This window comes from Oncorhynchus nerka, linkage group LG15 (genome assembly GCF_034236695.1).
Source record: "Oncorhynchus nerka isolate Pitt River linkage group LG15, Oner_Uvic_2.0, whole genome shotgun sequence".
Classification (NCBI taxonomy): Eukaryota; Metazoa; Chordata; class Actinopteri; order Salmoniformes; family Salmonidae; genus Oncorhynchus; species Oncorhynchus nerka.
This window is the reverse complement of record NC_088410.1, coordinates 80370642-80395760: the sequence shown is the minus strand read 5'-3', so window position 1 is coordinate 80395760 and position 25119 is coordinate 80370642. Positions and strand designations below refer to the sequence as shown.

At 40.9% G+C, this 25119-nt stretch overlaps 2 protein-coding genes across 4 annotated transcripts; one reads left to right on the top strand and one right to left on the bottom strand.

Moving 5' to 3' along the window:
* gata1a (GATA binding protein 1a) lies at positions 1-13974 on the top strand. The gene is made up of 6 exons (XM_029683725.2): positions 1-161; positions 1812-2048; positions 2198-2698; positions 12697-12842; positions 13001-13126; positions 13388-13974. The coding sequence occupies exons 2-6, from the start codon at positions 1835-1837 to the stop codon at positions 13673-13675; spliced, it is 1275 nt and encodes a 424-aa protein (XP_029539585.1). The 5' UTR covers positions 1-161; positions 1812-1834; the 3' UTR covers positions 13676-13974.
* A 3928-nt stretch (positions 13975-17902) lies between these two features.
* Positions 17903-20812, bottom strand: LOC115143375 (bcl-2-like protein 1). Of its 3 annotated transcripts, none has more exons than XM_029683723.2 (3): positions 20631-20812; positions 19256-19925; positions 17903-19008 (listed from the first exon to the last, which is right to left on the bottom strand). In XM_029683723.2, exons 2-3 carry the CDS (start codon positions 19769-19771, stop codon positions 18865-18867), a joined length of 660 nt encoding a protein of 219 aa, XP_029539583.1. In that variant the 5' UTR covers positions 19772-19925; positions 20631-20812; the 3' UTR covers positions 17903-18864. The 3 variants fall into 3 exon arrangements, with proteins under 3 accessions (XP_029539583.1, XP_029539584.1, XP_064858001.1); XM_029683724.1 differs by lacking the exon at positions 20631-20812 and adding an exon at positions 20042-20624; XM_065001929.1 differs by lacking the exon at positions 20631-20812 and having other exon boundaries at positions 19256-20034.
* Positions 20813-25119: the final 4307 nt, after the last annotated feature.

The following is a 25119-nucleotide window of genomic DNA, read 5'->3' as shown; positions in this document are numbered from 1 at the left end:
AGTCATTTTCGAGGGGTTCTAGAACTCAGTTAGTCTTCTGGAGATTTTCCCACACATACACAGATACAAACCTCAGGCTGATCTCTTAATCTCTCACCTAGTGAAAGTACTGCGGCCGTACTTTACTCACCTTTGACATCCACTCCTCACAGGGACCTCAGGTAGGTACAGCTTTTCTGTCACATTACAGTGCCACTGTACACACTATCAGCCTGTGAATGACAGTGGAAATGTAATGGTGTGAAACTAGAACCTGTGGAAGTTTGCATTCTGCATTACTCCAGATCATTCGTTGTTTGATTGGCTGCAACACTATGGGAGATAAAAGTGATAAGTAGCAATGGCTTCGTTAGATAAAGTTCTTAAACTTTTTCATCATGTTACATTTTGGTAACCCTAGCTACAACTGTAACACTACAGTTGCAGTAAAGGAGGGCATGGTTGAATTATTTATATCCAGACAAGTGTACACTTATCAACATGGGTCTTAATTGCTCATCATGTCTTTATTGCTAGTATGCTAGTATTTAGTTGGATTAATAATTTGAGTTGAATCTTAATTTAACATAAAGCATTTTCATTAAATGAATTAACATTTGAATTGTAACTATTTCACTTTACAATTTTGACATCTATTTATTTTTGCCATAACGGCCGGTATACAATGAGAGTAAAACTCTGCTATACCATTGGATATTTACAGTGTCATTTCACTATTTCCTATTGTGATTATTTGGGCAAATTGTTTTGTTGTTGTTATTGCAGTGATAGCATTGATTTATTATGCACCATTTTTTTATTAAGAGAAGTTCCATAACAGTGGTTTTCTATGGTCCACTGGCTGTTAGTCAGCAGTAAATGTGTGACAATAGATTTCTACTAATCAGATGAGATGAGTTGATTCCGTCATATGCTAGATGCTAGGTATATTAAGTAGGACAATAATGTACTCTATCTGATTTTCTCAGACTCCATCAGACCCTATTATGATCCTCTTTTCTCTTATCACAAGTGAATAAAGATATGGTGCAACATTGTGTCTACTACTAACTACTAACACCCTACTAACACCCTACTAACATCCTACTAACACCCTACTAACACCCTGCACTGTGTGTTACAGAGCAGACCATACTTAAGTTGTTTCAAGAGATTCATTATTTGTTTTGGCTACAATAACTATTTGTTACATTATACCATCAATTCCATTAAATGTGATAAACTCACTTTATATTATGCAACATTGTCACTGAACTATATCAAATTATCTAAGCACCAGCACCATGCAAGTGCTGAACATCTATAAACAGATTATTTCCATTGAATGAATTTTCAATGGAAATTCAATTTCATTATTACAATTTGTATTTGTTTTTTTCCTTAGAAGAACTCAATGTTTTAGCCCAGGGATGTTTCTCTCAATTTCTGTTTTTACAATAATAATATGAATTCCTATAAAGGTCATTTGTTGTAGTCAGCAAACGTTTATTCACTGTTTGTAATTTCAGATAGGTTTATTAATTATTAGGGTCTACTTTCAGCCACAGGCAAATGAGGATTCTTGAAAGGGAAGTTAGAAAAGAACTGCTGCTGTCAAGGGACCGTCATGTCTTGAAGTTACATGGGTTTCTTTAAAATGGCATCCACACAAACAACATTATTTATAAACACTTGAATGTAAATCACATCGGCCTACTGAGATGCCGGTCCTGTCTGGTTGTTGCCATAGGTCAAATCAGGTCCCAACTAGATCTATTCCCTGGGACTCCCTAAGAATGGCAGATTTCTCCAAATCCTTTCTGTTGTTTCAGAGTCAGTGGTTATCTCTGTAAACATGGAGGATTCCACTGAACAGTCTCACTGGGTGTCTCCGGCTCTGCTCAGCTCTGATCCCCTGGCCAGCTTCTCCTCAGAGCCTGGCTTACTACCTCCGGGAGAGGAGGGAGAGCCCTTCTTCTCCAACCATGAGACTGATTTCACCAGCCTGCCCTCCTACTTCTCCAACCCCAGCCACAGCAGGGCTCCATCAGCCTACAGACACAGCTCAGGTCAGCAGTGTGGAACCTTACATAACTTTAAAACGTTTATGTTGACCTTTCAGAGTTTAAATTAACATTGAATATAAAAGTATTTGAAAAATGTGTAATGAGGGACTCCCCTGACAACTATGCCCTTCTATTGTATCTCTCTCATACAGTTCGCCAAGTGTACTCCTCGCCCTCTCTCCCAAGCAACCTCCAATGGCTGGAAGGGCCTGGAAGCCACTCTCTGAGCTCTCCTTACAACCCATCAACCTCTACTTGGACCAGTAACCCTTTCACCAAGACTCCACTGCACCCACACACCCCAACCTCCCTTTATGCCTCCAGTGCCACATCCTCGTTTTCCTGCAGAAATGGGTACTCCTCTCCAGGCAGGGATGGCAAGGAAAGTCCCAGGCTTCAGGAGGCCTTGAAGGCAGAGCGCTTGAGTCCTTTAGGGGGAGGTGGTGGAAGCAGTTTTCTGAATCTGACTTCAGCTGCTGGGGGTGTTTACACACCATCTCCCCACTCCCACTCGCAGATGCTGGGCCCCTACAGCTCGTACATAACCTCTCCACAGGACTACAGCACAGCAGGCCTCTACTCTCCAGGGGCATGGATTAACCCCTCCTCCTACTCTCCCAAACTACGTAATAAGATGAGGCTGTCCCCACCAGGTGAGCAAAATAGGACTCCAGAATTTCCAGATTTTTGGGGGGTTCAGTAGAGATTAATTACATACATCTTTATGTGCACTAACTAATATCGTAGGCTAATTATTTGGGGTTCAATACCTGAGGAAGTGGAAACTCAAAACACATGAACTAGATTGCTAACTCTAAATATAATACACACTGCTAGTAGCCATGTATTCATCCAACAGTAAATGTAATGTCCTAAAAAAACTTTGCAGTTGTAGGCTACCACCTACAGTAGGGCTGTGGGGGTCATTACATTTTGTCAGCCGGTGACTGTCAAGAAAATAACTGCCAGTCTCATGGTAGTTGACAGTTAATTAACATAAACAAGTTAAGCATCTCCTGGCTTCCATGTACAGCCTACAATTCACTGATGCAGACATTTGGAACATCTACATTTTAAAAAGTCCATTTAATCCATTTTAAATCCATTTAATATAGCCTACACCATCACAATGAATCCATTATTTATTTTAGACAGGTTTAAAGAAACATGATATGAAGAAAATGTAGTCTATTTCAGAAAAACAGAATAGCATTCTCTGAGTTGTCTTTATGTTAGGCCCTGATATGGGTACATTTTTTTTTTAAAACAATAAAAGCATGCAATCTGGGTTGCTTAATATAAGGAATTTGAAATGATTTATATTTTTACTTTTGATACTTAAGTATATTTAAATTAAAATATTTTTAGGTTTTTAATGAAGTAGTATTTTACTGGGTGGCTTTCACTTTTACTTGAGTCATTTTCCTTCAGGGTACCTTTACTTTTACTCAAGTATGACAAGTGGGTACTTTTTCCACCACTGGCTATATGTTTAGATGTTTAATACATTGTAAGGCTGCATGATGCGACTCTAATGATGCTTTGAAAAAGGTTGCATGAAAGGCATGAGCTTTTCTTTGTTCTTTGTTTGTTTTCTTTGTTGTTGCACACACTTCATCAGTCACTCATTTACAATTTGACAAGCACTTGATAATATTCTCACCGGGCCTCGAATTTCCCGGTGGCATCCCCCTTGTGTGGCCGTAATGCCCCCTAAACAATCCATGCCTTTTGCGGCCAAAATGGCCGTTGTGCCATTGGGCTGAATATAATACACTGAACAATAGTAGAAACGGAACATGTAAGGTGTTGGTCCCATGTTTCATGAGTTGAAATAAAACATCCCAGAAATGTTCCATATGCACAAAAAGCTTATATCTCTCAAATTTTGTACATAAATTTGTTTTCATCCCTGTTAGTGGGCATTTCTCCTTTACCAAGATAATCCATTCACTTGACAGGTGTGGCATATCAAAAAGCTGATAAACACTATGATCATTACATGGGTGCACCTTGTGCTGGGGACAATAAAAGCAAACGTGAAAATGTGCAGTTTTGTTACACAACACAATGCCACAGATGTCTCAAGTTTTGAGAGAGGGTGAAATTGGCATGCTGACTGCAGGAATGTACACATGAGCTGTTGCCAGTTAATTTCTCTACCATAAGCCGCCTCTAACATTGTTTTAGAAAATTTGACAGTACGTCCAACCAGCCTCACAACCGCAGAGCCACGTGTAACCACGCCAGCCCAGGACCTCCACATCCGGATTCTTCACCTACGGGATCGTCTGAGACCAGCCACTAGGACATCTGACTAAACTGTGGATTTGTATAAGCGAAGAATTTCTGCACAAACTTCACCAGGATCTTGACATGACTGCAGTTTGGCATTGTAACTGACTTTAGTGGACAAATGCACACCTTCGATGGCCATAGGCACACTGGCGAAGTGTGTTCTTCATGGATGAATCGCAGTTTCAACTGTATTGGGCAAATGGCAGACGTTGTGTGGAACAGCGTTTGCTGATGTCAATGTTGTGAACAGAGTGCCCCATGGTGGCGGTGGGGTTATGGTATGGGCCGGAATAAGCTACGAGCAACGAACACAATTAAATTTTATCAATGGCAATTTGAATGCACACAGATACCATGGCGAGATCATGAGGCCCATTGTCGTGCCATTCATCCGGTGCCATCACCTCATGTTTTAGCATAATAATGCACGGCCCTATGTCACAAGGATCTGTACACAATTCCTGTAAGCTGATCATTTCCCAGTTCTTCCATGGCCTGCACATGCACCAGACATGTCACCCATTAAGCATGTTTGGGATGCTCTGGATTGATGTGTACGACAGTGTGATCCAGTTCCCACCAATGTCCAGCAACTTCGCACACCCATTGAAGAGGAACTGGGACAACATTCCACCGGCCATAATCAACAGCCTGATCAACTTTTTGGAGGCAAATGGTGGTCACACCAGATACTGACTGGTTTTCTGATTCACGACCCTACCTTTTATTAAGGCATCTGTGACCAGCAGATGGATATCTGTATTTCCAGTCTTGTGAAATCCATAGCGTAGGGCCTAATGAATGTATTTAAATTGACTGATTTCCTGATATGAACTGTAACTCAGTCAAATCTTTTAAATAGACTCTTGTTGCGTTTATATTTTTGTTCAGTGTAATTATAATTCCCTTCTCCCGGCTGCTGTGCTCCAAAGTACTTTCACTCACATGGCTTTCTCAGATATCTAAATTCTTATTAGCTAATGGCCATCACGTGGTCAGGTCCTTGTCACAGCTAAGGAGTAGGCTACAAGTGAAGACAGGCACATCGGGGATGCAATTGCACGTGTCCCTCTTATCAAATTCCGAGGCGCATATTGAAGATGTTAGAACTGTCCAAATTTAGCCTACTTTTCGTCAGCCAATAAGATGAGCAGGCAAAAGCATTAGCCTATGTCAATCTACTAGCTCCCATCGTACAGAAGTTGACCTATTCTATTGGAAAACTTGTCCTTCTGTGCAATAAATAAATATTCCAAACATGCTCTGGGACAGTTGTGGGATGTGATAGATCCCAAATTAATACAACCACTCGCATCAATTTCTTTTTTTTTTAAACGAGGCTGATACAACAGATCAGAACATTTTGCTTAAAATGTTGATAAACTATTCGACTATTTCTTCATATTATAAGTGTAGCAATGCGCACACGGCAGTGGGCTAAAAAAGTGTGATTTGTCGATAGTGCAATTAATTAGCGGAAAACACTGTTCTCAAAAATTACCGCAAATGCGATTATGCAAATGCACCTTTATTATAAAGGGTTATATTTTCCCAAAAATTGAAACTCGTGCTGCCTATGTATTTCTGTTAGGCTCTACACCCGTTGTAAAGAAGATTAATGTGCTTCATTTTAAGAAGTTATTTGGCCGCTTTAGATAGAGTCCTGGGTACCCGACAGTTGTCAAGTTTGGTAGGCTATTAATGACCATCAGCAGCATCAGAGCTTGGAGAAGCCAAGTTACCATGACTAAATGGTCATGTGGAATTTTATTGTGAATTTGATTGTGTGGTGGTAATATGTTCACCTTAACAGCCCTACAGTATTAACAATGAGACCTATAGGCCTATACCCTCAACAACAATTGCATTTCACTCAAGTTCTACTCAATACCTCAAAACCATACCAAATAGTAGCTTATTGAGCTGAATATTCAGAGTTGAGAAATAACAATTATAACTACAGAAAGCTGAGACTCTCCTCTCTTTGACAGTGACAAGGGAGTGAAGCTTCCAAAGCTGTGTTTTAACCGCATTTTCATTTTGAAATGTTCAGTGGCGTAAAGTACTACTTAAGTACTTTACTATTTATATTTTTGACTACTTTTACTTTTACTTCACTACATTACTTACGAAAATATTGTATTTTTTCTCCATACATTTACCTTGACACTCAAAAGTACTCGTTACATTTTGAAATGCCAAGGTATATAGTCAAATTCACACACTTATCGACTGAACATCCCTGGTCATCCCTACTGCCTCTGATCTGGTGGACTCACTAAACACACATGCTTCGTTTGTAAAATATGTCTGAATGTTGGAGTGTAACCGTGGCTTTCCGTAAATAAATAAAAACAAGAAAAAGGTGCCATCTGGTTTGCTTAATATAAAGAATTTGAAATTATTTATACTTTCACTCAAGTAGAATTTTACTGGGTGACTATTACTTTTACTCGAGTCATTTTCTATTAAGGTATCTTTACTTTTACTCAAGTATGATGGTTGGGTACTTTTTCCACCACTGGAAATGTTATACGATCAGAACACATTTTTCTCTCAAGCGCATTTTGGGAGAGGAGAGTGGCTCACTCATCACAGCAGCAGGCCTCAGCGAGTGCATAGGCACAGGGGCAGGGCAGACAGTTTTAATACAGGAATCATGAGCATAATGCACTTTACTGTTTGACTAAATCATGCTTTTAGCCTCCCAAAAAACTGGAAGTTTTAATTGAGGTGACAATGTAGAATGTTTTTTGTTTTCTTTATTTTTTTATTTCACCTTTATTTAACCAGGTAAGCCAGTTGAGAACAAGCTCTCCTTTACAACTGTGAGCTGGCCAAGATAAAGCAAAGCAGTGCGACTAAAACAACAGCACAGAGGTACACATGGGATAAACATACGTACAGTCAACAACACAATAGAAAAATCTATGTACAGTGTGTGCAAATGTAGTAAGAGGGATAGATGTGCAGATGATGATGTGCAAGTAGAGTTACTGGGGTGCAAAAGAGCAACAAATAAAAAAATAACAATATGGGGGATGAGGTAGTTGGGTGTGGTATTTACAGATGGACTGTGTACAGGTACAGTGATTTTTGCAATGCGTACCAGTCATTGGCAGCAGAGAACTGGAAGGAAAGGAGGACAAAGGACATGTTGACTTTGGGGATGACCAGTGAAATATACCTGCTGGAGCACATGCTACGGGTGGGTGTTGCTATGGTGACCAGTGAGCTGAGATAAGGCGGGGCTTTACCTAGCAAAGACTTATAGATGACCTGGAGCCAGCGGGTTTAGAGACAAATATGAAGCGAGGGCCAGCCAATGAGAGCATACAGGTCGCAGTGGTGGGTAGTATATGGGCCTTTGGTGACAAAACGGATGGCACTGTGATAGACTACATCCAATTTGCTGAGTTGAGTGTTGGAGGCTATTTTGTAAATGATTGCCGAAGTTGAGGATCGGTAGGATAGTCAGTTTTACAAGGGTATGTTTGGCAGCATGAGTGAAGGAGGCTTTGTTGTGAAATAGGAAGACAATTCTAGATTTAATTTTGGATTGGAGATGCTTAATGTGAGTCTGGAAGGAGAGTTTACAGTCTAACCAGACACCTAGTTATTTGCAGTTGTCCACATATTCTAAGTCAGAACCGTCCAGCGTAGTGATGCTAGTCGGGCGGGCGGGTGCGGGCAGCAATCTGTTGAAGAGCATGCATTTTGTTTTACTAGCATTTAAAAGCAGTTGGAAGCCACGGAACGAGTGTTGTATGGCATTGAAGCTCGTTTGGAGGTTTATTCACACAGTGTCCAAAGAAGGGCCAGATGTATACAGAAGGGTGTCGTCTGCTTAGAGGTGGATCAGAGAATCACCCATAGCAAGAGCGACATCATTGATATATACAGAGAAAAGAGTCGGCCCGAGGTTTGAACCCTGTGGCACCCCATAGAGACTGCCAGAGGTCTATTTGAGAAGTAGTTGGTGAACCGGGCGAGGCAGTCATTTGAGAAACCAAGGCTATTGAGTCTGCCGATAAGAATGCGATGATTGACAGAGTCTAAAGCCTTGGCCAGGTTGATGAAGACGGCTGCACAGTACAGTACTGTCTTTTATCGACGGCGTTTATGATATCGTTTAGGACCTTGACCATGGCTGAGGTGGACCCATGACCAGTAGAACCTTGAATTGTTTGGGCACAGACCTGGATAGTATGACAGAACTCTTCAAGCTATCTCTGCAGTAGATTGAAACTCTGCCCCCTTTGGCAGTTCTTATCTTATCTTGTTGGATAATGTTGTAGTTGGGGATGGAAATATCAGAATTTTTGGTGACCTTCCTAAGCCAGGATTCAGACATGGCTCGGACATCTGGGTTGGCTGAGTGTGCTAAAGCAGTAAATAAAACAAATTTAGGGAGGAGGCTTCTAATGTTAACATGCATGAAACCAAGTCTTTTACGGTTACAGAAGTCAACAAATGAGAGCGCCTGGGGAATGAGAGTGGTGCTGGGGGCTGCAGGGCTTGGGTTAACCTCTACATCACCAGAGGAACAGAGGAGGAGTAGGAGTAGGATAAGGGTACGGCTAAAGGCTATAAGAACTGGTAGTCTAGTGCGTTGGGAACAGAGAATAAAAGGAGCAGATTTCTGGGCGTGGTAGAATAGATTCAGAGCATAATGTACAGACAAGGGTATGGTAGGATGTGAATACAGTGGAGGTAAACCTAGGCACTGAGTGACGATGAGAGAGGTTGTGTCTCTGGAGGCACAAGTTAAGCCAGGTGAGATCTCAGAATGTGTGGGGGGTGGGACGAAAAAGCTATCTAAGGCATGTTGGGCGGGATTGGGGGATCTACAGTGAAATAAAACAATAATAACTAACCTAAACAGCAGTAGAAAAGGCATATTGACATTAGGGAGAGGTATGTGTAGCCGAGTGATCATAGGGTCCAATAAGCAGCAATAGGTGAGTCAGGGAGCCGTTCGGTCATCGCTACTACGCTAGGCGAGCTGGAGACACGGCGATTCAGAAAGCTAGCGGGCCGGGGCTAGCAGATGGGTCTTCGCAACGTCGCAACGGAAAAGCCTGTTGAAACCACCTCGGACGATTACGTCGGCAGACGTACTAATGGATCGTGATGGATCGGCGCAGCTCCGTGTTAGCAATAAAGGGCCCAGGCCAATTGGCAAAAGAGGTAATGTAGCCCAAGAATTAGCTGGTAGACCTCTTCGGCTAGCTGGGAGATGGGCCTAGCTCGAAGCTAGCTCAAGGCTAACTGTTGCTTGCTTCGGGACAAAGGTGTTAGCCAGCAGTAGCCATGTACTCTTTCTACATTTATAGGAGCTCTTTCTGTTTTTTACTATCCATGATCTTAGCTGTCTAACTGATGACACTAGAGTCTGGGAGTCAGAACAGGTCTCTGCTGATGTCGCATTTAACTTTGAATGTGAGTTTGCATGACCTCAGCTCAGCCTATCACAAAACTGTCCATTGCACACTAATCAGCCAAAGGCTCATTATATACTAAACAAAAATATAAACGCAACATTGAACAATTTCAACTATTTTAATGAGTTACCGTTCATATAAGGAAATCAGTCAATTGAAATAAATTCATTAGGTGTCACGTCCTGACCTTAGCTCCTTTTTTATGTCTCCATTTTAGTTTGGTCGGGGCGTGAGTTGGGGTGGGCATTCTATGTTTTGTGTTCTATGTTTTCTATTTCTATGTGTTTGGCCTGGTATGGTTCCCAATCAGAGGCAGCTGGCAATCGTTGTCTCTGACTGAGAACCATACTTAGGTAGCCTGTGCCCACCTGGTGTTTGTGGGTAGTTGTTTTCTGTGTCTGTGTTTTCCATACAGAACTGTTTAGTTATTTTCATTTATTTCTCTTGTTCTTTTGTATTCTGTGTTCAGTTTATTAAATATATTATGGACACTTACCACACTGCGCATTGGTCCGATATTTCATACTCCTCGCCAGAGGAAGAAGAAAACCGTTACATTAGGCCCTAATCTATGGATTTCACTTGACTGGGCTGGGGCGCAGCCATGGCTGGCCATGGGAGGGCATAGGCCCATCCACTTGCGAGCCAGGCCCACCTACTAGGGAGCCAGGCCCAGCCAATCAGAATGAGTTTTTCCTCACAAAAGGGCTTCATTTTAGACAGAAATACTCCTTAGGTCTCCTGAGTGGTGCAGTGGGCTAAGACACTGCTTTGCAGTGCTAGCTGTGCCACTAAAGATTCTTGGTTTGAGTCCAGGCTCTATCGCGACCGGCACATTGGTGCGGCTGGCTTCCAGATTAAGTGGGCATTGTGTCAAGAAGCAAAGCGACCTGGTTGGGTTGTGTTTCGGAGGATGCACGGCTCTCGATCTTCGCCTCTCCATACGGGAGTTGCAGCGATGAGACAAGACTGTAACTACCAATTGGATTCCATGAAAAAGGGGGTAAACATTTTTACAAATTTAAATAAAAAATTAATAAAATAAATAGTCCTCAGTTTCAACAGCTGTCCGGGTGGCTGGTCTTAGACTCTCCTGTAGGTGAAGAAGCCGGATGTGGAGGTCCTGGGCTGGCATGATTACACGTGGTCTCGGTTGTGAGGCCAGTTGGACGTACTGCCAAATTCTCTAAAACGACGTTGGAGGTGGTTTATGGTAGAGAAATTAATATTCAACTATCTGGCACCAGCTCTGGGGGACATTCCTGCAGTCAGCATACCAATCGCATGCTCCCTCAAACCTTGAGACATCTGTGGCATTGTGTTGTGAGACAAAATTGCACATTTTAGAGTGGCCTTTTATTGTCCCCCAGCACAAGGTGCATCTGTGTAATGATCGTGCTGTTTAATAACCTCTCTGGGCTAGGGGGCGGTATTTTCTCGTCCGGATGAAAAGCGCGCCCAAAGTAAACTGCCTGCTACTCAGGCCCAGAAGATTTGGATAGAAAACACTCTGAAGTTTCTATAACTGTTTGAATAATGTCTGTGAGTATAACAGAACTGATTTGGCAGGCGAAACCCCAAGCACAATCCATCCAGGGAATTTGTTTTTTGAGGTCAATCTATTTTCTATTGGTTTTCTATGGCAAGCCAGTTTTAATAGAAATATGCTTGCAATTCCTATGGCTTCCACCAGATGTCAACAGTCTTAGAAATTGGTTGATGTTTTTCCTTTGAGTAGTGAAGAAGTAGCCCTTTCCATTCTGGGTGTATAGCCAAGTGTACTCTTTTGTTTGGGGCGCGTGACTTGAAGCTCGCTCCACTTTCATTTCGTCCTCTATTGAACACAGTTTATCCCATCTTAAATTTGATCGATTATTTACGTTTTAAAATACCTAAAGTTGAATTAGGAAAGTTGTTTGAAATGTTTGGACAAAGTTTACAGGTAACTTATTAGATAATGTGTAGTCATGTCGGGCGAGTTGGAACCAGTGTTTTTCTGAATCAAACGCGCCAAATAAATTAAAATTTTGGAGATATAACAACGGAATTTATCGAACAAAAGGACCATTTGTGATGTTTATGGGACACATTGGAGTGCCAACAGAAGGAGATCTTCAAAGGTAAGGCATGAATTATATCGTTATTTCTGAGTTTTGTGTCGAGCCTGGCGGCTTGAAATATGATTGTCATGTGTTTGTATGCGGGGTTCTGTCCTTAGATAATAGCATGGTTTGCTTTCGCCGTAAAGCCTTTTTGAAATCTGACATGGTGGCTGGATTAACAACACGTTCAGCTTTAATTTGGTGTATTGCACTTGTGATTGTATAAAAGTTAAATATTTTGAATAATTTAATTTCAATTTGGCGCTCTGCCATTTCACCGGGGGTTGTCAAATCAATCCCGCTAACGGGATCTGATCCATAAGAATTAATCAGTTTCTTGATATGCCACACCTGTCAGGTGGATGGATTATCTTGGCAAAGTAGAAATTCTCACTAACAGGGATGTGAACAAATATGTGCACCAAATTTGAGAGAAAGAAGCTTTTTGTGCATATGGAACATTTCTGGGGATCTTATATTTCAGCTCATGAAACATGGGACCAACACTTTACATGTTGGGTTTACATTTTTGTCCAGTTTATATTAAGAAATTGAGCAACATGCCCATGGTCCGCCAGCCATGTTAGGTTTTTTAATTGTTTTATTTTTATATAGTTTAATTTTTGTGTATTAATTTCAACCAGCCCACCCAACTAAAAAATGGTCCAGCCCAATAGGTATTTGCCAGAATTTCCAGATGGCCAATCCATCCATGCTTTCCTCTGAACATCCTTTGGGATTTCAGATGATTCTTTGGGACAAATGACCGGTAGGTGACTGATGTAGTGTGTTTGTGATTTGTGGCAGACGCCAGGGAGTGCGTCAACTGTGGAGCCACTAACACCCCTCTATGGCGTCGAGATGGGACAGGACACTACCTGTGTAACGCCTGTGGGCTTTATCACAAGATGAATGGCCAAAACCGTCCCCTGATCCGGCCAAAGAAAAGACTGGTATGATATGGCACAAGGATTGGATAAGCTAATCAGTTGTAAATTCTATTGTGTTGACATGTCAATCTACTGATTGAAAAACTCAAAGATTCCAAATGAACATTGGAACTCACCTTTCATCCACAGAATTGACGTACATTCCTCTCTCTCTGTTTCAGATTGTCAGTAAGCGGGCTGGGACACAATGTGCCAACTGTAACACCAGCACCACCACATTGTGGAGACGGAACGCCAGCGGTGAGCCTGTGTGCAACGCCTGTGGACTCTACTTCAAGCTGCACAACGTGAGTCAATGAAGAAGATACACTGATACAGTATACTGACAGCTAGAGAGCTACTATTACCAGCTTCTAGCTAGCACCCCTTCACTGGTTAAAAAGACAAAACCCCACACAACTCCAAGCTACTGAACCCTAGTCATTGAACCACAATAGCAGTTTGTTTTAGATCTACCTCATGTAGTATAGTAGTTTCAGGGTAATAACGTAGAAAGAGAATGTACTAACTTATGTATATGAAGTAAAGGCACACTTCTCTTTTCACAGGTCAACAGACCCCTTACTATGAAGAAAGACGGTATCCAAACACGAAACCGTAAAGTGTCCAACAAGAACAAGAAGGGCAAGATGAGTGCCATGTTGGAGCAATACCCTGACCTATCACAGGGTCCCACCCTCGATTACCACGGGGGCCCTTACTCCCTTGGCCCAGGGTCACTGCTCTCCTACAGCCACACCCCTCACTTCCCCCCCCTCCCTTCCGGCCTGCACCCATCTGCCAACCTGTCCTACACCCAACACCCAAACACTGCCATGGTGCCCACTCTGGTGTGAAACAGACCTAGGCATATGCAGACCCATAAAGGCAGCACCATACAGAGCATACAGACACAAAGTAGCCTACTGAGGAAAAGCTTCTTTGTAGCAATGGATGCCCTGTACATAAATGCATTTATACTTGCTTACCAATTTTGTGTGTGAAGTTGATCTTGTCTAAACACTGGACATAATATGGTGGCAAATTCTTTCAAGATCAAAAAATTTTAACTTTTACAGAATAATTTGACTGTATTTTGTTAAAAGGCATATTCTATGTTTATGAAAAGTAAAACAATAAAAGTAAAGTTTATACATCCCACTGTGATCATTGATACGGCTAACACTGGTATGAGCTTGTAGCTGTATTTTGTAAATACGCACCGACTACAGTTGCCTTTTCAAATGTTTATGATTTTAGTAGACCAATATGAAAGGGCATTTAAATGTGAAATTGTTTTGCATTTGCTACATTTCTATATTTGTCATTTCTTACAAGCTCCACATAAACAATAAAACATGAATGGTAATATTAAGATAACTTCTATACTATTTCTGGTTAATTACTAAACAAATACCTGGGTTTTAGGCACAAGTTGGTCGTTTTCAATGTGTAAATGGTATTTAAATTATCAGCACTGTTTCAGGTGCTGCAGTGAGTATCACTATAGTGGCATTGTACTCTCACTTGCTGAGGTATAATGGTGTCTTTGTCCAGGTTCTGTTGGGGTAAGGCTCTGACAGCGGAATTGTATTGGAAGCACCAGACATGCAAATCCTCGGTTTTCCATTAAGCTGCGGGAAAGTGACAAAACATTTAACTCAAGTGAGGAACTTGTGCCAGGTTCTAAATGTAGATTGATGTGGCATTACTTACCGTTAGGTGAACAAAAAATGACACATGCGCACAAACACACACACCATGGGCACACACAGTGTTCCACAAACACCTGTATGCTCATGGTGTTTCATGCATTACACAATTTCCCTGCTGTTTGCTATGGTGCGTGAACACAAAGGTCATGTATTAACAACAAACAACATTTGCTTTGTAATAACTCAGAAACAAATATGATATGAGAGTTTGATATTCTGATTAAAATCAGCTTACAGGCAGAATAAATATGTTCAAATCAATATCATGTGATAATATCTAACTGTAAGTCGTTCTGGATAAAAGCATCTGCTAAATGACTTTTTTTAAATGTAAAATGTAGCATGGCTGAACTAGGCAACATTCGACCTGCTATATGTACAGATTGGTATGGACAAGTACATCTCAATATAATATAGAAGTTGTGACCTCGAAAGTCTCTTTTTCTATTTCATGGTGGGGAGCGGGGTTGGGGTTATTCAGTACAGTGGCTGTCGGACTACTGATAACTTATCACTGAAGCCACACACTCTAAACCATCCACCTGCTGCCAAAAGCCAATCATACACACTCCCCTCCAGTTACTCACTAAGAGGCTCTGCAGTGCACATATGTACTCAGCCCAATGCCCACGCATGCTTCAACAGACTTAATCTAACAATAGACAGACTATTCAATCTAAACAGACACATCAATCTAACAATAATGATTATCACAGTAATATTAATCCAATGATAATATCAAACTAATAAATGACAGTATGGCAACAGTCACATTTTAATAAAAAACATGATTTGTGGTGTCAAGCTATTCATGAGGCATGACCATAAAGAAGGCTACATTTGTGAGCAGCTCTCTAAAGAGAATCATTTTGATTTCAGTATTACTGTACATTCCTGTACATAAACTTATTTTCAAAAACACAATAATATCTTCATAAACATGCCAAGCTGTGGACATAAATCCCGACAAATAGATTCAATGGACCAGATCTAGATGTAAACAGTCATTTGCAAAGTTGTGTTTATACAACCCTTGAATCCACGCTTCACTGACATGACGGTCACAGGGAGAAAGGACTCTGACATGACGGTCACAGGGAGAAAGGACACTGACATGACGGTCACAGGGAGAAAGGACTCTGACATAACGGTCACAGGGAGAAAGGACTCTGACATGACGGTCACAGGGAGAAAGGACTCTGACATGACGTCACAGGGAGAAAGGACTCTGACATGACGGTCACAGGAAGAAAGGACTCTGACATGATGGTCACAGGGAAAAAGGACTCTGACATGATGGTCACAGGGAGAAAGGACTCTGACATGACGGTCACAGGGAAAAAGGACTCTGACATGACGGTCACAGGGATAAAGGACTCTGACATGACGTCACAGGGAGAAAGGACTCTGACATGACGGTCACAGGGAAAAACGACTCTGACATGACGGTCACAGGGAGAAAGGACTCTGACATGACGGTCACAGGGAGAAAGGACTCTGACATGACGGTCACAGGGAGAAAGGACTCTGACATGACGGTCACAGGGAGAAGCAGGACCTTTATTTATGCAACATTTTGTTTCAGCCTTGTGAGCACACCACCCTGTTGCAAGAAGAGCCAGTGAACATAGGGACATGCCACCTAGACTCAAGCTTACATCCACTTTCATTATGAGAGCGGATCATAATCATCTTCAGCCTGCTTTTGAAGAATGCATATCAAAAATGAACTTCATACAGTATGCTTCATACAGTATGACTTCCAGGGCTCTCTGACCATAGTGTCAAGCCAATGTATATGAAATAAATCACTGAGAATTCAGCCATCTCTATTTCCCATAACTATCCCTCCTAATATTATATATATAGTATATATCATTTATTTGATCATTTATCACTCCAGTGTTAATCTGCAAAATTGTATTATTCGCCTACCTCCTCATGCCTTTTGCACACATTGTATATAGACTGCCCATTTTTTTTCTACTGTGTTATTGACTTGTTAATTGTTTACTCCATGTGTAACTCTGTGTTGTCTGTTCACACTGCTATGCTTTATCTTGGCCAGGTCGCAGTTGCAAATGAGAACTTGTTCTCAACTAGCCTACCTGGTTAAATAAAGGTGAAATAAAATAAAAAAATATACAATACATGCTCTCTATAATAATTTATTTTTGAATACACAACTTTGCCTGTTTTTCTTCCTCTCACTGTTTTGTGAGCTTAAAAAAAGTTGAATTAGTGAATATGACATGAGAATATGAAGAGTAAGAGTTAGATTATCCTAGAGGCTGGTGAGTTTCCATAGTTTATTCAGCCTTTCCTTAATTGGCTTTATCTGCTGGTGCGGCCAGCTATGGTTTGGGGAAATGGCAAAAAATGACAGGGAGAGATTAGCAACCACAGGCCATCCGTTGGTTCCCATCTGTCTATTCCATTGACACTTTCAGTATTATTCTTTGAGAAGTCATTGCTTCATGTGTTTTGAATATCATACACTCCAATGAATAGATACAATAGTATGTAATCAGAAATAACCTAAAAGTTTGGTATTAGCCTATGTGATCATTTTTCAGAGTAAAACATCAATAAACATTGTGTAAGAAAAAACACCACTATGTGAATCTAATTCTGCTCCTGTGAAATGACTGCAGAGTTGTTTTGTATGTGCTGTACATGTTCTGTACCTGCTCTTGAATATACATTTACGTTGAAAAAGACAAACAAGTAGGATAAGAAATAAATATACCGGTACATGATTTACAACTACATGTATATATACAAATATTGAATTCAAAGGGATTGTTATAGCCAGGGATAATCATCTGTCAGTGCACAAGCAGACTGGGCTTATGTAAACATGACAAACTCTTAAGTTCCATTTTTGTTGATTTAGCATTTATGTGCTGGAGGTAAACTAAATGTGGCTCTTTTTACACATCATTGGTGTTTACAATGATATACATTCAAATATTACATTAAAAGGGATTGTGATGTCTTCTTTTAATTGTGCAAGGGTAGAAGGACTATGATTCCAAACCAAGTTGGATGTTTCACTGCCATCAGTACTGTAGACAATTTCCAAACTCTACTAGCGAGGAGCTCCGAGAGACAATGTGATATTGGCAGTATAGAGGTAGACTTTTCAGAGCAACACTTTCTCTGGGAAACAGGACAAGGTATTCCTGACATGTTGCACTGAGTTGAGGCTGAAAAATAGTCGCTTCAGAAATGGTATTTGTTGAGAACATGCACCCCCTAAAGGCATATTATGAGAATGCAACATGGACAAACTGAATTCATTACTTTCTCCATGTTCCCACTATCTGTGTTGAAATGTTGTCTGTGAATCACGTAGAAAACCCCCACTTAAAACATAAATATGTTTTATTATTTAGTGCATGCCTGAAACTCCAGTACAGCAAGGAAAGAACGTAACATTTTAAAGAAATTGTCACATTGAAACTAAGGTTTCAGTTAAAGGCCGAATGCAGTAAAAAACATGATATTACTATGTTTTATATATATATTTTCACTAAGAGGTTGGTAGAATACTGTGAAAATGATGATAATGCCCATTTTGTGAGAGCTGTTACCCCTCCCTACTAAGACCACAACCAGAGTCCTAGCTGAAATTCCCTTGCTAAGGGAGTAAAAAATAAAATAAATTACCATTTTCATTGAAAGCAATCACAGTAAGGTACTTAATTGTTGCACCAAAATGATTACATATGAAGATAAAAACAGCAGCATTGGGCCTTTAACACAAAATAAAAAAAACAATATTCTAAAATCTTCAATGTAATTGGTCAAATGTCCATTTGGAAAGAATGTATTTAGTTGGTACTAGGGTAACACACAAACCTAAAAATAAAAAACCCTATAAAGGGTAACACACAAACCTAATAATACATAAACAATCTCCTATGTCCTACCACACCAGCTGTAGTTTTCCCATTCACGCTTAGCTTCAGATCCATTTAAAGCACCTCCAGTCTCAAATGCAACACCCTCTATCCAAGTTTTAAAAAATAAAACCAATAATAATTATAAAAGTAAGAAAATAATGTCATAAAATGTTATTTTACATATTACTTTTCAAATGTAAAAACAAACGTTACAGAGCGCAGGACAGGAGAGGTGAGTTGTGAGATAGCTCACCAAGCTACATATTCATTGCCCAAAAACTGTTATAGCCATGGCTAATCATAAGGTTTGTCAGTGCACAAGCAGACTGTGCTTATGTAAACAAACTATAAAAGTTCTATTTTTGTTGATTTTGCGTTTATATGTGCTGGGGGTAAACTAGATGTGGCTCATATTACACCACTTCATTGGCGTTTCTTCATGATGAGAGTGCCGACCAGCACTCCTGAAAGCAGAATCACCCCAACTAGCAGCCATTTAATTATGCTCTCCTGGGACCGTCGACCGTCTGCAGCAGCATCTCTGCCAAAGATCTCTGCAAAACGGTCCTTTCAAGGAACAGAGACAGAGGAAGATTAATACAGTGAACTATGTGTTAGCAGCCCAGCTGTTTGCCAGAGTACTTCTCTGTAGCTTCACCCTTTAGTGTAGTCTATCATGGTATTCTCTATTTCTCCGAGTGGGTGCAGCAAAGGATGCGCACGCACACACAATAGTGTTGACAATGAGAATGTATTACTAAATCCCATAACAAGGATGTATAATGTGCAGAGTAAAGTATCAGCTCCAACCTACCCATCCTCCTTGGCTCTGGATCCAGGGCTGGATATGGTTGTCCAGGTAGGTGGTCATCCAATCTGCGATGCGCGCCACCAGTGGGCTCATATCCTTCTCAACACACTCGACACACAAGGCCCCACCAAAAGCAAACAGACCCACCACGCGACCCCAGTTGACCCCGTCCCTGAACACTTCGTCCATCACACTCTCAAAGCTGTGGTAGGCTGTGGCAGGGGTGATGTGGAGCTGGGAGGAGAGGTCACTGAAGGCGCGGGTGTAGCGCAGCTCAAATTCATCCACTGAGTCCCGTAGTGCTGCTTTCACCGGCTCCATACCCCCCTGTGGAGAGGAGGGCTTCGCCAAATTGCTTCTGCTGTTCCGGTAGTTCCCCACAGACCCATTTGCAATGGCCTCATCACCCTCAGTCCGTCCACAAGCACCCTCCAGCCCCAATTGACAACATGAATAATTCCTCTGGGACAGTCTATAGCTTATAAAAAACACCACCAGTTCCCTGTTACTGTAAGACATCTTTTCCACCTTCTACGCACCCTCTTTAGCCATTGACTTTTCACTCTATTTGAATTCCCAGGGCTCTTCTGCCATACCTCACACTAACTAAGATGTCTGGAATAAAGGCTTGCTGTCTGGCAGTTTCCTCTGGGCTGCAACAAGTTATCATACCCTGGAAGAAAAAAAAACACTCACACAAATTCTCTGGTGCAGAAACCATGAAAACACTGGATTCTATTGTTCATTGTTATTAAGAATGGAACTCTGCCCCAGCAGCATCACAATCACCTTGAAATACTGCACTGCTAAACCCAGGTCTGTTGGGTATGGTAGATGTTTCTTTTTTTTTTTTTTAGACACATAACTGTATGAAACGTATTACGCCATACCATTGGGGCGCCGCTTTGATGTCAGGTAACGTTAGCAAGCTATCGGTCTTGGCTATCTAAAGCTATAACCATCATGTTAATCATTTCCACCGAACAATGCACTTCTTTGGCTATATACAACGAACCAACTAATATAGCTACTATTTTACATTATAACACGTTTGACAAGAGTGCATACCAAATTGTCAAAATGTGTTTGCTTTAATGCTGCGCTACTGCCATATAAATGGATTTCAAAGATCAAAACCAAACGTATTAAGATCAAGTTAATATCACCTAGGGTACAAGTGACAAACAAGCAGAAATGTCCTAATACGGTATTCATAAAATAAGTCAAATGTATGTATGTATACGTAACTAGCAAATTAGCATCGCCGCTACCTAGCTACACATGACAGCTGCTTTCACACTCACTATACAAGCTTCCCATCTCCATAGCAATATTTCTAAACCAATCTTTTTAAAATATCATGGTCTGTCATACTTACAATTGCAAATAAGACTCAAGTACCGTTCAATAAATAAGTATCGATTTTTTAAAAGGTAAATTCCATTTTTGTGCATAAAAGCTTTTAAAATAACGACATATTTCAAGCGAATTGGAGCGGAGAGAAGGCCAATAATGCCATTGGCCAGTTTTGTCACGTAGATCGGATGTTCCGCCTTCTCACAAAATTCATCACCAATCAAAGACACACCGGAAGTTGAGATCCTGTTCAAATTATCGCGGGCAGATTATCCGTGTTCAGATATTTATGTCAACGTGTTCCCCCAAAAATGTTGGAGTATAATCTCTAGTATAGAGAGTCGTACAGCGTCTAATGCACTGCATCTCAGTGCAAGAGGTGTCCCTAAATTCAAATCCAGGCTGTATCACATCAGGTTGTGATTGGGAGTCCCATAGGGCTGCGCACAATTGGCCCAGGTTTGGCTGGGGTAGGCCGTCATTGTAACTAAGTGTGTTCTTAACTGACTTGCCTAGTTAAATAAAGGTAAAATATATACAGCACCAGTCAAAAGTTTGGACACATATTTTTACTATTCTCTACATTGTATAATAATATTGAAGACATCAAAACTATGGAATCATGTAGTAACCAGTGTTAAATCAAAATATATTTTAGATTCTTCAAAGTAGCCACTCTTTGCCTTGACAGTTTTGCACTCTTGTCATTCTGTCAACCAGCTTCACCTGGAATGCTTTTCCAACAGTCTTGAAGGAGTTCCCACATATGCGGAGCACATCACACCTCCTCCTCCATGCTTCACGGTGGGAACCACACGTGCAGAGATAATCTGTTCACCTACTCTGCGTCTCACAAAGACACAGAAGCTCGAACCAAAAATCAAAAATGTGGACTCAGACCAAAGGACAGATTTCCACCGGTCCAATGTCCATTGCTCGTGTTTCTTGAACCAAGCAAGTCTCTTCTTATTATCGGTGTCCTTTAGAAGTGGTTTCTTTGCAGCAATTCAACCATGAATTTGATGCCCGAGATGTGTCTGTTACTTGAACACTGATGTATTTATTTGGGCTGCAATTTCTGACGCTGGTAACTCTAACAAAATCATCCTCTGCAGCAGAAGTAACTCTGGGTCTTTCCTGTGTTGGTCCTCAAGAGAGGCAGTTTCATCATAGCGCTTGATGGTTTTTGGGACAGCACTTGAAGAAACTTTCAAAGTTCTTGACATTTTCCATATTGACTGACCTTCACGTGTTAATAAGGTAATGGACTGTCATTTCCCTTTGCTTATTTGTTCTCGACATAAATAGGGCTAACTTCTGTATACCACCACTACCTCGTCATAACACAACTATTTGGCTCAAATGCAGCAAGGAAAGAAATTCCACAAACTACCTTTTAACAAGGCACACCTGTTAATTGAAATGCATTCTAGGTGACTACCTCAAGAAGCTGGTTGAGAGAATGCAAAGAGCGTGCAAAGCTCTCATCAAGGCAAAGGGTGGCTACTTTGAAGAATCTAAAATATATTTTGATTTATCACTTTTTTGGTTACTACATTTGTTTTTTCATAGTTTTGATGTATTCACTATTATTCTACAATGTAGAAAATAGTAAATTAAAACCATTGAATGAGTAGTTGTGTCCAAACTTCTGACTGGTACTGTTAGGGTTGCACATTTTGGGGGATATTCAGAGATGGAAACTTTCCATTGGAATTAACAGGAATCTATGCAAATTAATATTGATATTTTTGCATTGGATAAATTTACCATATCATATAGAGGCAGAAACATAAACCTTTTACCTTATTATAAGTAGACAATTGCAAATTATTAAATCCTTCCAAAATAAATAAAATAATTAGTTACGAATTGAACTTCAATTAAATGAGTTGCCTCTTCACATAGGATGATTTCACTGAACAAAAGAAAGGGAATATTGAATCATCCCCAATGATCCATCGCATCTCCCCAAAAACATTTAACATACATCTGTAAAATGAAAGCCTAGAAACTAAAGCTTTGGTTGTCTTCCTCTCAGGCTTCCATGTTTTTCTCCCTCGACCTACTCAATGTCCACCTCTTGAACATCAGAGGCCTCATCTTCATTGTCACTTTCCAACCTTGGGGATGGCAACCACTTTTCAACCCTTGTATTGGTCAGCCTGTTGCGTGCCTTTGTGTGTGTTCCAAAACAAGGACCAGTTGCACTCTGAGGCAGCTCATGGTGGGATTTGGAGGATGGTGGAGGCAACAGGGGAAAGAGCCTCAGATTCACAAAGTCCCTTCCACCAGGTGGCTGATGAGATATGTTGGCACGACTGCCATATTGCATATCCATCCCAAAGCCCTTGCTTGGAAGTGTACTTCGCCATACTGCCAAGAACCTTGCCCTCATCCAGGCCAAGGTGGCGAGACACGGTAGTGATGACACCATAGGCCTGATTGATCTCTGCACCAGATAGGATGCTCTTGCCAGCATACTTGGGGTCCAACATGTACTCTGTATGGGCTTCAGGCAGAGGTCTTCACGCTTTTTGATGCATTTCAGAACTGCAGTTTCCTCTGCTTGGAGCAACAGTGAAGTGGGCAGGGTAGTACAGATTTCTTCTCTTACATCTGCAAGCAGTCTGAAAATCATACAGGATGGCATGGTCTCCCTCAATCCATGCAATGGATACTGCTATAGGTTTCAGGAGTTTCAGTCTGCTTACCACTCTCCCAAAATAAATCATCCAGGAGGATCCTCTTGATGAGGTTGTTCATATCGGCAGACTGTGATATGGCCATTTCTTGGAGATTCCTTCCCCTCCAGGACTGTCAAACATGATGACAACAGCACCCCAACAGATGTTGCTGGGCAGCTTTAATGTGGTGCTCTTATTCTTCTCACTTTACTCAGTGAAGTAAATAAATTGCTGCTATAACTTGACCCTTCACATACCTAACCATTTCCTTGGCTCGCTTGTAGAATGTATCCATTGTTTTCAGTGCCATGATGTCCTTGGGGAGCAGATTCAATACATGAGCAGCACAGCCAATAGGTGTGATGTGAGGGTAGGACTCCTCCACTTTAGACCAGCAGCCTTCATGTTTGCAGCATTGTCTGTCACCAGTGCAAATACCTTTGGTCCAAGGTCATTGATGACGGACTTCAGCTCATCTGCAATGTGGAGACCGGTGTGTCTGTTGTCCCTTGTGTCTGTGCTCTTGTAGAATACTGGTTGAGGGGTGGAGTTGATGTAGTTAATTTTTCCTTTCCCATGGACATTCAACCACCCATCAGAGATGATTGCAATAGTCTGCTTTCTCTATGATTTGCTTGACCTTCACTTGAACTCTGCACCCAGCAAATTAGTGGATAAAGCATGCCTGGTTGGAGGGGTGTATGCTGGGCGAAGAACATTCAGAAATCTCTTCCAATACACATGGCCTGTGAGCAGAGGTGAACCAGTTGCATACAACTCGAGCAAGACATTCATCAGAATTTATCTGATTACATTGCTCCATTGAGTCAAAAAAACTGGATTCCAGGAGGACCATGAGCTGTTGCTATCGATAAGGTGTCCGATTCATCATTTTCACCTTGAATAGAAGTAGAGGGACTTTTGTCAGAGGTTGCTTGTTGTGAGCACTGAGGAAACTTTATGCACTTGGCCAGATGATTCTGCATCTCACATATGCATTCTTCACATATGATTTGGCACAGTATTGGCAAATGTACACAACTTTTCCTTCTACATTAGCTGCAATGAAATGTCTCCACACAATCAGATAGTGCCCGTGGCATTTTCCTGTACAGGTTAGGGGGAAAAATTAGTAAAACAATATATATAATTCCCATGTACAGATAGTTAGGCAGTTAAACTCCTTTGTAAGATAAATGATTTAAAATGAAACATGTATGGAAACAGGTTAATTAACACTCAGTTAGCAGGCTCAAGCAAGTCCAAATCCACATGGTAGCAAAAACTGACTTGCAGAAATTAACAAGTTAGAAATGCTTTAAAACACACTTTTCTGTAAGCTACCATTTACTATTAACAAAAAGATAATGCATGTCATACAAAATATATTCACCCCACCCATTATTGTAATCAAAACATACCAGAAAGCAAGTAGTCCTTTGCTCAGACAGTGTAGTAGTGTGGGCTCAATAGCATCTCATTAGCATGCAAGATCTTGAGAATCAGCTGTACATGTGATGGAAGAGTGCACTGTGCATGCAGAGGGTTGCAATTCCATTGAATTGAGGTTAGTTTAACCAAAATATGCCACAAGATCTAAAATTTCCTTGTGTATCCCACAAAAAAAGGTTCACTGTTATAAGCTAACCTTTTTGATGAATTTAAGCAAAATTCCCCAAATCCAAGGCTTAAATTCCCATGGAAAATTTACCGGAAAGTTTCCGAACCTTTGCAACCCTAGGTACTGTATATATATTTTTTTATTACAATGGAGTATATTTGTATAATGGAGGGGCACAAAAACATTATATAGTGTTAGTCAAA